General features: G+C 39.6%; 1 protein-coding gene across 2 annotated transcripts in view; it reads left to right on the plus strand.

The window, feature by feature from the left end:
• The first annotated feature begins 523 nt into the window (after positions 1 to 523).
• Positions 524 to 14540, plus strand: part of mon2 (MON2 homolog, regulator of endosome-to-Golgi trafficking) — a 36147-nt gene continuing 22130 nt past the window's right edge. For both annotated transcript variants that reach the window (XM_060887301.1, XM_060887302.1), the window contains exons 1-5: positions 524 to 1001; positions 7826 to 7889; positions 8040 to 8167; positions 13294 to 13425; positions 13521 to 13650. In XM_060887301.1, the coding sequence (XP_060743284.1) occupies positions 891 to 1001; positions 7826 to 7889; positions 8040 to 8167; positions 13294 to 13425; positions 13521 to 13650 (565 nt within the window). In that variant the 5' untranslated portion in view covers positions 524 to 890. The remainder of the gene's footprint in view (positions 1002 to 7825; positions 7890 to 8039; positions 8168 to 13293; positions 13426 to 13520; positions 13651 to 14540) is intronic.

Consider the following 14540-nt stretch of genomic DNA (forward strand, 5'->3'; position numbering starts at 1 on the left):
ATATACTGCTGGCTTGAGCAGGAATGTCTACAGCTGTAGAGGTCTAATCCCATAGAATTGTAATATCTATAGAAATATAGTGCTGACTTCAGCAGAAATGTCTAGAGCTATAGAGCAGTAGTCCCATAGAATTGTATAGAAATATACTGCTGACTTCAGCAGAAATGTCTAGAGCTGTAGAGGTCTAATACCACAGAATTGTAATATCTATAGAAATATACTGCTGACTTCAGCAGAAACGTCTACAGCTATAGAGGTCTAGTAACATAGAATTGTATAGAAATATACTGCTGGCTTGAGCAGGAATGTCTACAGCTGTAGAGGTGTAGTAACATACTGTAGAAATCTAAAATCTATAGAAATATACTTCTTTCCTCAGCAGAAATGTCTACAGCTGTAGAGATCTAAATCCCACAGAATTATTTCCCCTCAGTTTATCTAATAACGCTGACGCCGCTTCACTATATAGTGACCACCAGGAGGCGCTACACTTTTTCTCCCCAGACTCCGGTCTCTGTTTACGGAAGTCGGTGTGACGTGTCAGTAAGCACACAGGCATTGTGGGATCGGAAGCGTCGGTCTCGCCATGGAGAAAGCAGCAAACACTAAAGTTTGGAGCGAAATTAGCGAATAAAGCGTGTGTGTTAAAGCCCGGGGTCGTGTCTGTGTTGTAAAGATGATAGTGAGTGTTGTAGCTGAGGTCTGGGGAGCTCAGTGAACACACATGGATGGATGCCATCGATTCTCCACACAAGCAGTGAGAACATTGGTGTCAATGGACGTTTGTGTGCCACAGAAGATTTAGGCCTTTTTTTTTTTTAAGACATTTTACACCAACTAAATTTCTCTTTTGGTTTACGGTTTTTGTTGAGAGTTGAGAGAAAGGAAACATGTCTGCGACCACGAGTCCAGAAGCGGTGAAGAAACTGCTGGAGAACATGCAGACGGATCTGCGCTCTCTGTCCATGGAGTGCAAGAAGAAATTCCCTCCTGTCAAAGAGGTAAGAGTTTAAACTTCATCTCTGTTCCAGGATCAGGCTTTAGGGCTGGGCTTAAGGTTACAACACAGTAAACAAACATCCGTGCAGTTTGTCAAGAAGAAGAGAAATGTGCACAAATAAATAGACACAAAATACACAAAACACTGAAATATTATATACACAAATAATGTAAACATGAACATAAGAGATCCGATTAACTTTATTTTAGTTAAGGCTGAGATATTGAGTCTCGAAATGACAACCCAAAGGGTCTATATGCTGTGGGTCTATAGAAATCTAACATTTATGAAAATATACTTATGACTCCAGCAGAAATGTCTACAGCTTTATAGGTCTGGTCCCATAGAATTGTATAGAAATATACTGCTGACTTCAGCACAAATGTCTAGACCTGTAGTCCCATAGAATTGTATAGAAATATACTGCTGACTTCAGCACAAATGTCTAGACCTGTAGTCCCATAGAATTGTATAGAAATATACTGCTGACTTTAGCAGAAATGTCTAGACCTGTAGTCCCATAGAATTGTATAGAAATATACTGCTGACTTCAGCACAAATGTCTAGACCTGTAGTCCCATAGAATTGTATAGAAATATACTGCTGACTTCAGAAATGTCTACAGCTATAAAGGTCTAGTCCCATAGAATTGTATAGAAATACACTGCTGACTTTAGCAGAAATGTCTAGAGCTGTAGTCCCATAGAATTGTATAGAAATATACTGCTGACTTTAGCAGAAATGTCTAGACCTGTAGTCCCATAGAATTGTATAGAAATATACTGCTGACTTCAGCACAAATGTCTAGACCTGTAGTCCCATAGAATTGTATAGAAATATACTGCTGACTTCAGCACAAATGTCTACAGCTATAAAGGTCTAGTCCCATAGAATTGTATAGAAATATACTGCTGACTTCAGCACAAATGTCTAGACCTGTAGTCCCATAGAATTGTATAGAAATATACTGCTGACTTCAGCACAAATGTCTAGAGCTGTAGTCCCATAGAATTGTATAGAAATATACTGCTGACTTCAGCACAAATGTCTAGACCTGTAGTCCCATAGAATTGTATAGAAATATACTGCTGACTTCAGCACAAATGTCTAGAGCTGTAGTCCCATAGAATTGTATAGAAATATACTGCTGACTTCAGCACAAATGTCTAGACCTGTAGTCCCATAGAATTGTATAGAAATATACTGCTGACTTCAGCACAAATGTCTAGACCTGTAGTCCCATAGAATTGTATAGAAATATACTGCTGACTTTAGCAGAAATGTCTAGAGCTAAAGATTTCTAGTCCCATAGAATTGTATAGAAATACACTGCTGACTTTAGCAGAAATGTCTAGAGCTGTAGTCCCATAGAATTGTATAGAAATATACTGCTGACTTCAGCACAAATGTCTAGACCTGTAGTCCCATAGAATTGTATAGAAATATACTGCTGACTTCAGCAGAAATGTCTAGAGCTAAAGATTTCTAGTCCCATAGAATTGTATAGAAATACACTGCTGACTTCAGCACAAATGTCTAGAGCTGTAGTCCCATAGAATTGTATAGAAATACTGTATACTGCTGACTCCAGCAGAAATGGTCTACAGCTACAGTATAAAGGTCTAGTCCCATAGAATTGTATAGAAATATACTGCTGACTTCAGCACAAATGTCTAGACCTGTAGTCCCATAGAATTGTATAGAAATATACTGCTGACTTCAGCACAAATGTCTAGACCTGTAGTCCCATAGAATTGTATAGAAATATACTGCTGACTTCAGCACAAATGTCTAGACCTGTAGTCCCATAGAATTGTATAGAAATATACTGCTGACTTCAGCACAAATGTCTAGACCTGTAGTCCCATAGAATTGTATAGAAATATACTGCTGACTTTAGCAGAAATGTCTAGACCTGTAGTCCCATAGAATTGTATAGAAATATACTGCTGACTTCAGCACAAATGTCTAGACCTGTAGTCCCATAGAATTGTATAGAAATATACTGCTGACTTCAGAAATGTCTACAGCTATAAAGGTCTAGTCCCATAGAATTGTATAGAAATACACTGCTGACTTTAGCAGAAATGTCTAGAGCTGTAGTCCCATAGAATTGTATAGAAATATACTGCTGACTTTAGCAGAAATGTCTAGACCTGTAGTCCCATAGAATTGTATAGAAATATACTGCTGACTTCAGCACAAATGTCTAGACCTGTAGTCCCATAGAATTGTATAGAAATATACTGCTGACTTCAGCACAAATGTCTACAGCTATAAAGGTCTAGTCCCATAGAATTGTATAGAAATATACTGCTGACTTCAGCACAAATGTCTAGACCTGTAGTCCCATAGAATTGTATAGAAATATACTGCTGACTTCAGCACAAATGTCTAGAGCTGTAGTCCCATAGAATTGTATAGAAATATACTGCTGACTTCAGCACAAATGTCTAGACCTGTAGTCCCATAGAATTGTATAGAAATATACTGCTGACTTCAGCACAAATGTCTAGAGCTGTAGTCCCATAGAATTGTATAGAAATATACTGCTGACTTCAGCACAAATGTCTAGACCTGTAGTCCCATAGAATTGTATAGAAATATACTGCTGACTTCAGCACAAATGTCTAGACCTGTAGTCCCATAGAATTGTATAGAAATATACTGCTGACTTTAGCAGAAATGTCTAGAGCTAAAGATTTCTAGTCCCATAGAATTGTATAGAAATACACTGCTGACTTTAGCAGAAATGTCTAGAGCTGTAGTCCCATAGAATTGTATAGAAATATACTGCTGACTTCAGCACAAATGTCTAGACCTGTAGTCCCATAGAATTGTATAGAAATATACTGCTGACTTCAGCAGAAATGTCTAGAGCTAAAGATTTCTAGTCCCATAGAATTGTATAGAAATACACTGCTGACTTCAGCACAAATGTCTAGAGCTGTAGTCCCATAGAATTGTATAGAAATACTGTATACTGCTGACTCCAGCAGAAATGGTCTACAGCTACAGTATAAAGGTCTAGTCCCATAGAATTGTATAGAAATATACTGCTGACTTCAGCACAAATGTCTAGACCTGTAGTCCCATAGAATTGTATAGAAATATACTGCTGACTTCAGCACAAATGTCTAGACCTGTAGTCCCATAGAATTGTATAGAAATATACTGCTGACTTCAGCACAAATGTCTAGACCTGTAGTCCCATAGAATTGTATAGAAATATACTGCTGACTTCAGCACAAATGTTTAGACCTGTAGTCCCATAGAATTGTATAGAAATATACTGCTGACTTTAGCAGAAATGTCTAGAGCTAAAGATTTCTAGTCCCATAGAATTGTATAGAAATACACTGCTGACTTTAGCAGAAATGTCTAGACCTGTAGTCCCATAGAATTGTATAGAAATATACTGCTGACTTCAGCACAAATGTCTAGACCTGTAGTCCCATAGAATTGTATAGAAATATACTGCTGACTTCAGCACAAATGTCTAGACCTGTAGTCCCATAGAATTGTATAGAAATATACTGCTGACTTCAGCACAAATGTCTAGACCTGTAGTCCCATAGAATTGTATAGAAATATACTGCTGACTTTAGCAGAAATGTCTACAGCTATAAAGGTCTAGTCTCATAGAATTGTATAGAAATATACTGCTGACTTTAGCAGAAATGTCTAGAGCTAAAGATTTCTAGTCCCATAGAATTGTATAGAAATACACTGCTGACTTTAGCAGAAATGTCTAGACCTGTAGTCCCATAGAATTGTAAAGAAATATACTGCTGACTTCAGCACAAATGTCTAGACCTGTAGTCCCATAGAATTGTAAAGAAATATACTGCTGACTTCAGAAATGTCTACAGCTATAAAGGTCTAGTCCCATAGAATTTAGTAATGGGCGATATAAACGATATGCGATATAAACGATACAAAATTGGCACTATTCTATTGCACTGTCGGAAAATCTAACATTTATGAAAATATACTTATGACTCCAACAGAAATGTCTACAGCTTTATAGGTCTAGTCCCATAGAATTGTATGTAAATATACTGCTGACTTTAGCAGAAATGTCTAGAGCTAAAGATTTCTAGTCCCATAGAATTGTATAGAAATACACTGCTGACTTTAGCAGAAATGTCTAGAGCTGTAGTCCCATAGAATTGTATAGAAATATACTGCTGACTTCAGCACAAATGTCTAGACCTGTAGTCCCATAGAATTGTATAGAAATATACTGCTGACTTCAACACAAATGTCTAGAACTGTAGTCCCATAGAAATGTATATAAAAATGTATAGAAATATACAGCCGAGTCCAGCAGAATTGTCTACAGCTATAGAGGTCTAGTCCCATAGAAAGGGTCAGTCTTTAGGGGTCTGTGTAAGATTTTTCATCTATGCAGTTTGTCAATAAGAAAAAAGTAGCAGGGATTTTGGATGTACACAAAATACACAAAACCTTAAAGATTTTATACACAACAAATGTAAACATTAACATAAGTGATCCAATAAACTATGTTTTAGTTGAGGCTGAGATATTGCACTTAACATATTTCACATGTCAAAGTTGGGTTTAAATAATGTTAAGGTATTGAATGTTTAATGTGTTCCATGAGCACGTTCGCCTCACACCTCCAGGGTTGGGGGTTCGATTCCCACCTCCACCTTGTGTGTGTGGAGTTTGCATGTTCTCCCCGTGCCTCAGGGGTTTCCTCCGGGTACTCCGGTTTCCTCCACCAGTCCAAAGACATGCATGGTAGGTTGATTGGCATCTCTGGAAAATTGTCCGTAGTGTGTGATTGCGTGAGTGAATGAGAGTGTGTGTGTGTGCCCTGTGATGGGTTGGCACTCCGTCCAGGGTGTATCCTGCCTTGATGCCCGATGACGCCTGGGATAGGCACAGGCTCCCCGTGACCCGAGGTAGTTCGGATAAGCGGTAGAAAATGAATGAATGAATGACCAGTAATGTGATTTTGTTCTTTAAACACTGTCATGGCTTCTCCATCAGTACGCAAAAGTAATCTTGGTTTAACAAACAGTGTAATATTTAACTTACCCTAACGCTTTAGCTCTAAATGTGCAACGTAGAAGCTTCCAGACCTTCTGCGTCTCATCGTCGGTACCTTTGGCGGTAGACGTGTACAGCATAACTCCAAAAAAGACAGCATCGTCCCACCCAACTGTTGCCATGGATACCTAACAATTAGTCAGCTGAGTAATTAATTAATTTTATTTAATTTTTTTGCTTTTTCTGAGATGGGTAATTAAATAAATCTTACAGATTAAAAATATATATTTATTTTTTATTCTTTGTGGTGTCGTCCTTCACCCCGAACTAAACACACAGCAAAAAATATAAAAAAAAATATATTTCTTTTTATAAGATTACAATAGACCAATAGAATAGAATATTAACCCTATTTTTAGTCATTTTTACTTTCATTTTTCATTTTTAGCTGATTCTTTTGCTTCTTTCTAGAAGTAGACGCTTAAAATTATTAACACAGTCTGCCAATAGAACGAGAACGGAATTACTACATGGGTTTAGAAATAGCTTTTATTTCAATCGAGTTCGGATCCCAAAATTCCTCTGGTACGCCGTAGCATCGTAGCTGCGAGCCAAGAGGCCTGACGTTCCTGTGCACAAACCAAGCTCCATAAAGATCAAGTTAGATCCTACACAGAGGTCTAATCTCATCCAACTGGACCACTTGACCTTCTCATCCAACATCAGTACCTGATCTCAACAAAGCTCTTGTAGCTGAACGTTCAGCCACGCTCCGACATCTTATCAGGAAGCCTTTCCAAAAGACCGGAGGTTATTACGACAGCAAATCAGGAACGTTCGTGGGAGTGACTGTCAGGTGTCCGCAAACTTTTGGCCGTATAGCGTACGCTCGCACGAAGTCAGCGAGGCCGCATGAAAAAGAAAGCGTCTCTTAGGAGCACCTTCGATCTTTGCATTATTAGAACGGTAATCAGTTCGTTTTCTCATCACACACACACACACACACACACACACACACACACAGAGCGAGAGAGAGAGAGAAGTAATAAAGAAGAATTTGGCTGAGTAAGTAGTTTGAGTTTTGGCGGATATGAAAAAGAAGTCCATAGCGAGCACAGCTTTGGGCTGCGTAGACAGTTTGTGTTCGTGCCAGGAGAGAGAAAAAAAAATCTGTCGTCAGGGAGTTTGGAGGAAGTTTAAGCGGAATGAACAACAAATGACGCAATATCGTTCGGACGAATGTAACGACGCGGAGTTAACGCAGACGAGAACCCGTGTTGTGTTAACCACTAATCACTGTCACAAAACAGATGAAGTCTATTTGGGGACATTTCGCCTAGTACGCATAGTACTACATTCGGAAATGACTCCATATCACTTAACATCAGCTGCAGACATTTTTCTAATTAAAACGCATCGCTTCGAGTAAAACCCCCTCATAAGAGGTTTTTAAAGTGTTTAGCCGGCTGTGGTGCTCTAAAAGACGCGTGTTAACAGATAATGAAGGAATTCGCATAAGGGAGTGTAAACGGTTCAATTTGGTTCAGGCAGAAGTTCTCTCGCTGCACAGCGGTCGGTTTGCGGAAAGCACCGTTTTAATCTCGTTTATCGCCGCTATTAACACCCACGTACTGTAACTGCAGGATTGAGTGTTTTCGTCGTTTCCTCGAACACCCGAGTTAAATCTAAGCAGGTTTGGTAAACTGGAGACCCCCTGCTTAGGGAACAAATAAACCAATCAGGGCTAAATGACTGTTATACCTGTTACGGCGCTCGCTGAGCATCTCCTTTTTATTTTGTTTTCAGGCTGCAGAATCCGGCATCGTCAAGATCAAGACCATCGCTGCAAGAAACACGGACATCCTTGCCGGTAAATCCGCCGAGTTATTTTAAATGTTTTTGGACTTAGACACCTTGTTATTTCTGTACACGTGTGTGCGTTTTTCCCGTTCAGAACTGACACAGGACCTCGTTTTTGTTCTACTGACGTTCTCTCTCTCTTTTCTCATGTTCTCCTCAGCTCTGAAAGAGAACAGCTCCGAGGTGGTGCAGCCGTTCCTGATGGGCTGCGGAACCAAAGAGCCCAAAATCACCCAGCTGTGTCTCGCCGCCATTCAGAGACTCATGTCCCACGAGGTGGTGTCAGAGGTGCGCACGTCTTCACACGTCTCAAACCGGACCTGCTTCTCATGCACATGCAGTGGCTTATACGCGTCATTAAGTATTTAAAGAGTAACTCAGACGGTCTTTTATTTCTGTTGTCGCACCCCCCGGGTTCACCGGATGCTCTGCGCTCTGCCGTAATCGCTGGGGTTCACAGACTAAAAGATGCTACACCGCATTATTTATGAAGGTACATAAAGCCCTGAACTTTAAACTTAGGCAAGAGCCCACAATTCATAGTGTAGATGATTCTTAGTGTATAGAGTTTGTCCTAGTGATGAAATACTAAGAAGATCACAGTAAAGATAAAAGTCCTTCATAAAGCATCTTAACCCTTAAAAGAGCTCATAAGGTCAAAAAGTGTTAGTAGCAGTGAGGAGGACTTTTAAGAGGATGAAGAGTTTCTTTATCAGAGGAGAAAATGACTGAAAGGTGAAGAAGGAGAAGAAACGTGTTGTGTACAATATTTAATACTGATAGTGAGTTAATAAGATGATACAGATTAGATCGTGTAGGGATTATTGTTGTGACCTGATATTAGAGATCACATCTCAGACTTTATATATATTCTGTCATGATGTCATTTAGTGAGACTCGAACATCTCTGAAACAGAGCTGAAATGCCACAGAGGCAGAAACGATATCATTTTGTCTTTATGACATTTCTGCTCTGTGTCGGAGACGTTTACATTTACATTATATTTATTACATTTATAACATACAGACGTTAGAACATCTCTAATACGATCGCTCACCAACGTAATCCTTACACCATATAACCTCAAATATCTTAACATAGAGACAAAGTCAAGGTTTATAATAGAGCAGATTTTAAAAGCGCTCCTGTTTTTTATTGGACAGCCAATCACGGTCTTCAAAAGTACCTAGTAACGGGTTTAGCTCCGCCTCCTCTCTAAGATAAACGTGGTCGTATTTCTGAGACCGGTCCTGATTCTCTCTGAACATAAGATTCCTAGTTAGATATTTTGAAGCTGAATTAAACAGGCTCTTTGAGATTATTCTTAGAAACTTTATGAATACAAGTCCTGGAGTTTTGCAACACACACACACACACACACACACACACACACACACGTATAACCACTGCGCTATTGTATCATGCGTATTTTTAATCTCCTAAAGTCAGCAGTGTTCTATTCCTGAGATTTCGCAATGTACTGTGCTAATAGATCACTCTCGCTCTACATCATTCAATATATTAATTAGACATTTAATTAGATTTTAAATGTGAGCCAATAGCATGGTGGGGGTGGGGGGGCACGGTGGCTTAGTGGTTAGCTCAGACCTCCAGGGTTGGGGGTTCGATTCCCGCCTTCGCCTTGTGTGTGTGGAGTTTGCATGTTCTCTCCGTGCCTCGGGGGTTTCCTCCGGGTACTCCGGTTTCCTCCCCCAGTCCAAAGACATGCATGGTAGGTTGATTGGCATCTCTGGAAAATTGTCCGTAGTGTGTGATTGCGTGAGTGAATGACAGTGTGTGTGTGTGCGTGTGTGTGTGCCCTGCGATGGGTTGGCACTCCGTCCAGAGTGTATCCTGCCTTGATGCCCAACGACGCCTGAGATAGGCACAGGCTCCCCGTGACCCGAGGTAGTTCGGATAAGAGTGAGTGAGTGAGTGAGTGAGTGAGTGAGTGAGTGAGTGAGTGAGGGTTGTGCATCACGGTAATAAAAAGGTTATACTGTACACACACACACAGACATTTAACACGCGCGCTCACGGTGGGATTGTCTGGCCACGCCCCTTAATTTTTTTTTTATAAAAAAAACAATTTCAACCGCCATCGCATGTGCAGCAGCTTACCACAGACTATTATAATATATTAACACGTACAAATCGGATCCCTTCGTTTCACTTCACTACGGCGGTTAAAAAACAGGTTGTTGTTTTATCCACTTCCTCGTTTATACCCTGCTGTAAACCTGCCGGCACTACGTAGCCTTTAGCACTGTAGATCTGCAAGGATCTGATTTGCAGCACGGTCTCAGTAGAGTCAGTTACACGATTGCGTCGGTGTCACATAAAGCAGCACAGAGATGGGGTTTGACAACGTGGGGATGAATAAAGCCTCGCTCTCTGGATGAGCTGACGTCGAGCTGCTCAACTCCGACGACAACACCAGACTTGTGAAAGGCTCTGTTTAGTATCTAACAAAGTTTGGTTAAAGTTACAGATCCTCGATACACTAAGATTTAGTCTTAGTGTAATTTTATTATTTAGGGCCTGAGCACCGAATGGTGCGAAGCCCTATTGTTTTTGCTCGGGAGTATTATTTATTTATTTATTTATTTTTTTCCCCCACACATTGGCCAATTGGGGTCCCTTAACATGCTTGAAATTTGGAACACATGTCAGAGTCATGCGACACTAGGTTTCGGCAAAGGCTGGAATACGGGCGTGACAGGGGGGCTCTGTAGCGCCCCCTGTAATGCAAAAACAAACATTGGTGCACAGATCGGGCAATTATGTACGCACATGTATGAGAGTTGGTACGCATATAGATCTCATCGACCCGAACAACTTTCGTGCTCTAAACTATGAGCTCCGCCCAACAGGAAGTCGGCCATTTTGGATTGTTTTATAAGTGCATGCGGTGAACTTTTAAATACTCCTCCTAGGGAATTCATGCGATTGACATCAAACGTGGTGAACATGATGCCGAGACGTTGCACTTGCTAAATTGCGAAGGGATTTTTGATATCTCGAACGGTGCTGCCATGGCGAGGCGACAAAGTTATGGACAATTCAGAGAAACAGAAAATGTCTAATATCTAAAGCAAAAAATGTCTTATTGTGATGACACGTGGTGTGTATGTTCGGCCAAGGATTCCGATCGCATCGATGTGCTTAATGTGAGTCCCTGGTATAGCGCCACCAACAGGCACCAGGAAGTGTGTCAGTCACAAAGGTGGATTTTTTGACAGCTGTATGCGGTAAACTTTTAAATACTCCTCCTAGGGGATTCATGCAATTGAGACCAGACTTGGCCACCATGACGCAGAGATACTGGAGATGCGAAATTGCGAGCGGATTTTTGACATCTCAAACACTGTTGCCATGGCATCGTGTCAAAGTTTACTTTTATTTCAGGCATATTTAAGGCTTTTGCCGTGCTTAGATTAACTTGAAATTTGACACATACATCACATTTGTCGGCTGTTAAGTGTGGACAAAAAGGTCAGACCAAGGTGTGTCTCTTAAGTGGCTCACTAGCGCCCCCATTTGTCTAAAATGTGGGGTTTCATTTACCTACAGTCCCCAAATGGGTCAGTAACAACATAAAATAGTCCACTGATATTTACCCACTTGATGCACTTGCCCACCGTGCATTGTTTTCTGGGAGGCACCGTATAGCGATAAAAAAACGTGCGAGGGCCCGTCATCGCTGCTTGCAGCTATATTTTGTTTTATTTTTTAATTTTTTTATTTTATTTAATGTTTCAATTTATTGAATTTATTTTTATTTTATATTTTTATTTATTATTTTAAATTTATTTATTAATTTGTTTGTTTGTTACTTTTTTTTTAATGTTTTGTGCTTATATGTAGATCAGAGTTTCAGTCTAGTTTAATGAAGTTTGAATTGCCAAAACTAAACTTTTTAAAACATTATTTATTTATTTATTTATTTATTAACCTATTTATTTATTTTCCATAGAGCCTTCTATGAGAAACCATAAGCTTCCCCCATGATCTACCCCCTGGGCCACGTCTACATTCCTCCAGATAAATCTTTTTATCTACACTTTGTACTTCCATCTGAAGTGAGATGCTGTTTTTGTCCAGGGAAAAAACGAGCTTCCGGAAAACGCTCAGAAGGTCATAAAGTAAATAAACGCCTGACCAAATGATGCCCAATATAAGGATGTAAAGCACTTTCAAACTTTTTACTGTGGTCAATTATAGCCCCGAATACAGGGACGGGAATCTCTCTAATTCGATTTGATTTCAGTTGAGAATGCCAAGATGTTTAAATTTTAATATATCTTGATTCATTTTATTTTTTTTTCCTCAAACGAGGAAATGTATATTTCTTTTTTTATATTTATATATATATATTTTTTTTATTATTTTCTTTTTGCAATTATTTTCCAATTTTCTTATAATGAAAAAAAGGTTCTATGTCATCGGTTACTCTTGAATATTACTTTGGCAGATTAATAATAACAATTCAAAATAAATAAATAAATAAATATGCATTCAAAAACACATAAATAAATAATAGTCCCGGGGACACGGTGGCTTAGTGGTTAGCACGTTCGCCTCACACCTCCAGGTTTGGGGGTTCGATTCCCACCTCCGCCTTGTGTGTGTGGAGTTTGCATGTTCTCCCAGTTCCTCGGGGGTTTCCTCCGGGTACTCCGGTTTCCTCCCCCGGTCCAAAGACATGCATGGTAGGTTGATTGGCATCTCTGAAAAATTATCCGTAGTGTGTGATTGTGTGAGTGAATGAGAGTGTGTGTGTGCCCTGCGATGGGTTGGCACTCCGTCCAGGGTGTATCCTGCCTTGATGCCCGATGATGCCTGAGATAGGCACAGGCTCCCCGTGACCTGAGGTAGTTCGGATAAGCGGTAGAAAATGAATGTTAAGAGATAATTGTTAAGTGTTCATTGTGACTTTAGACTTATGTTTACATTATAATTATGTGAGTTTTCCTGGTTGGTGACATTTCTGTCTTAATAACTGACGGGATTATGACCAGAGGAAAGTTAAGTTTAAAATAAAAATGTTTAAATGTAATATATTTTTCTCCTGGTCCTTATTTTAAATGGGTCATAAAAAATATCGATAATTAACGATATCGACCGATATAAAAACCCTGATATCGTGATACAGTTTTCAGCCATATCGCCCAGCCCTAGGTGGAAGTAAAAACACAGCGAATTCCCAGTCTAACCTGTCACTTCAGTCATATATATATATATATATATATATATATATATATATATATATATATATATATATATAAAATATTAAAAAATACATATATATAATATATTATATATATATATATAAATATATTTGAATGTGCATGGAACCTTCCACATGCGCCTCGGCTCCTGTGTGTAATTCTCTAAATGTGTGTTTTTTCAGGCAGCAGCAGGAAACATTATTAATATGTTGTGGCAGCTGATGGAGAATGGCCTAGAGGAACTAAAGCTCCTGCAAACAGTTCTAGTGCTGCTTACTACCAACACAGTAGTACACGACGAAGTCCTCTCAAAGGTACCACACGTATAAAACACGTATCATAACCGTGACGTTACGCGTTGCCCAAATACCACGTTTTGTAACACGGTCGTTTCCTGTTCTTCTTCCAGGCCATCGTGCTGTGCTTCCGTCTTCACTTCACTAAAGACAACATCACCAACAACACGGCAGCGGCGACGGTCAGGCAGGTCGTCACCGTGGTGTTCGAAAGGATGGTCGCAGAGGACGACAAATATAAAGGTGATGGAGAAAGTATAGAGGAACCTGATGTAGTTTTTTTGTACTTTATCTTCTTTATATGTAAACACCCACGTTTGAGAGGACTGCTGGTGGCCAGCCATTGTGAAATGACACAGTATTAGTTGCTTATGACTTACTTTGGCCAAACGAGAGCTCTCTCTTTCATTCAAGAGCTCTCGTGCACCTTCAAGAAGGCACCGAAGCCGGAACGTGATAATAAGGTATGAGTAATGGCTGCAAAGGCAGATGTAGAAGCCTCAGGCACAGGCAGTGGTACAGGAAGTAAGATGAAGTATCACATGTCGATGTGTGCAGCATACACAGGAATATAAGTAATAAAACCGACTTGGCAGACTCTCGGATTGGAAGTCTGTAAGATTCATTACAAAAATATAGACACGTTTATAACGGGACTCAAATTAGCATTATCTGCACAGGATAAAAAAATGTCATTATTATTTATTCATTCGTTTATATTTAACGGCATGATACTAATTCTAATAATAATAATAATAATAATAATAATAATACGGACCAGAAGGACACATTTTATACACTCTAAGTATAAGCCTTTTTTACACCTGGTCACTTCATGTGTTTTCTCTGATCCGATAACTATCTGATTTGTTAAAACTATTATCTATTTGTTCCATTTACATCAGGCCACATAAACGCGTTTCGCGAATCGGATATCGATCCGATCTTTCTACTCCCGCCCAAAATGCTAATATATTTGACCTCATTTCCGGGGTAATTGAAACAGAACACGTTTTGGTGTATGCGGTTTTCGGAACGCGATCAAAAAGAAGACGATTAAACTGGTTACGACGGTTATGCTACAAAAAAACAGTGTTTACTGTTTGCTGCGTTTTCGCTGGCGGCAGCAGCGC

The sequence above is a fragment of the Tachysurus vachellii genome, chromosome 14 (assembly GCF_030014155.1).
Source record: "Tachysurus vachellii isolate PV-2020 chromosome 14, HZAU_Pvac_v1, whole genome shotgun sequence".
In the NCBI taxonomy this organism is placed as follows: Eukaryota; Metazoa; Chordata; class Actinopteri; order Siluriformes; family Bagridae; genus Tachysurus; species Tachysurus vachellii.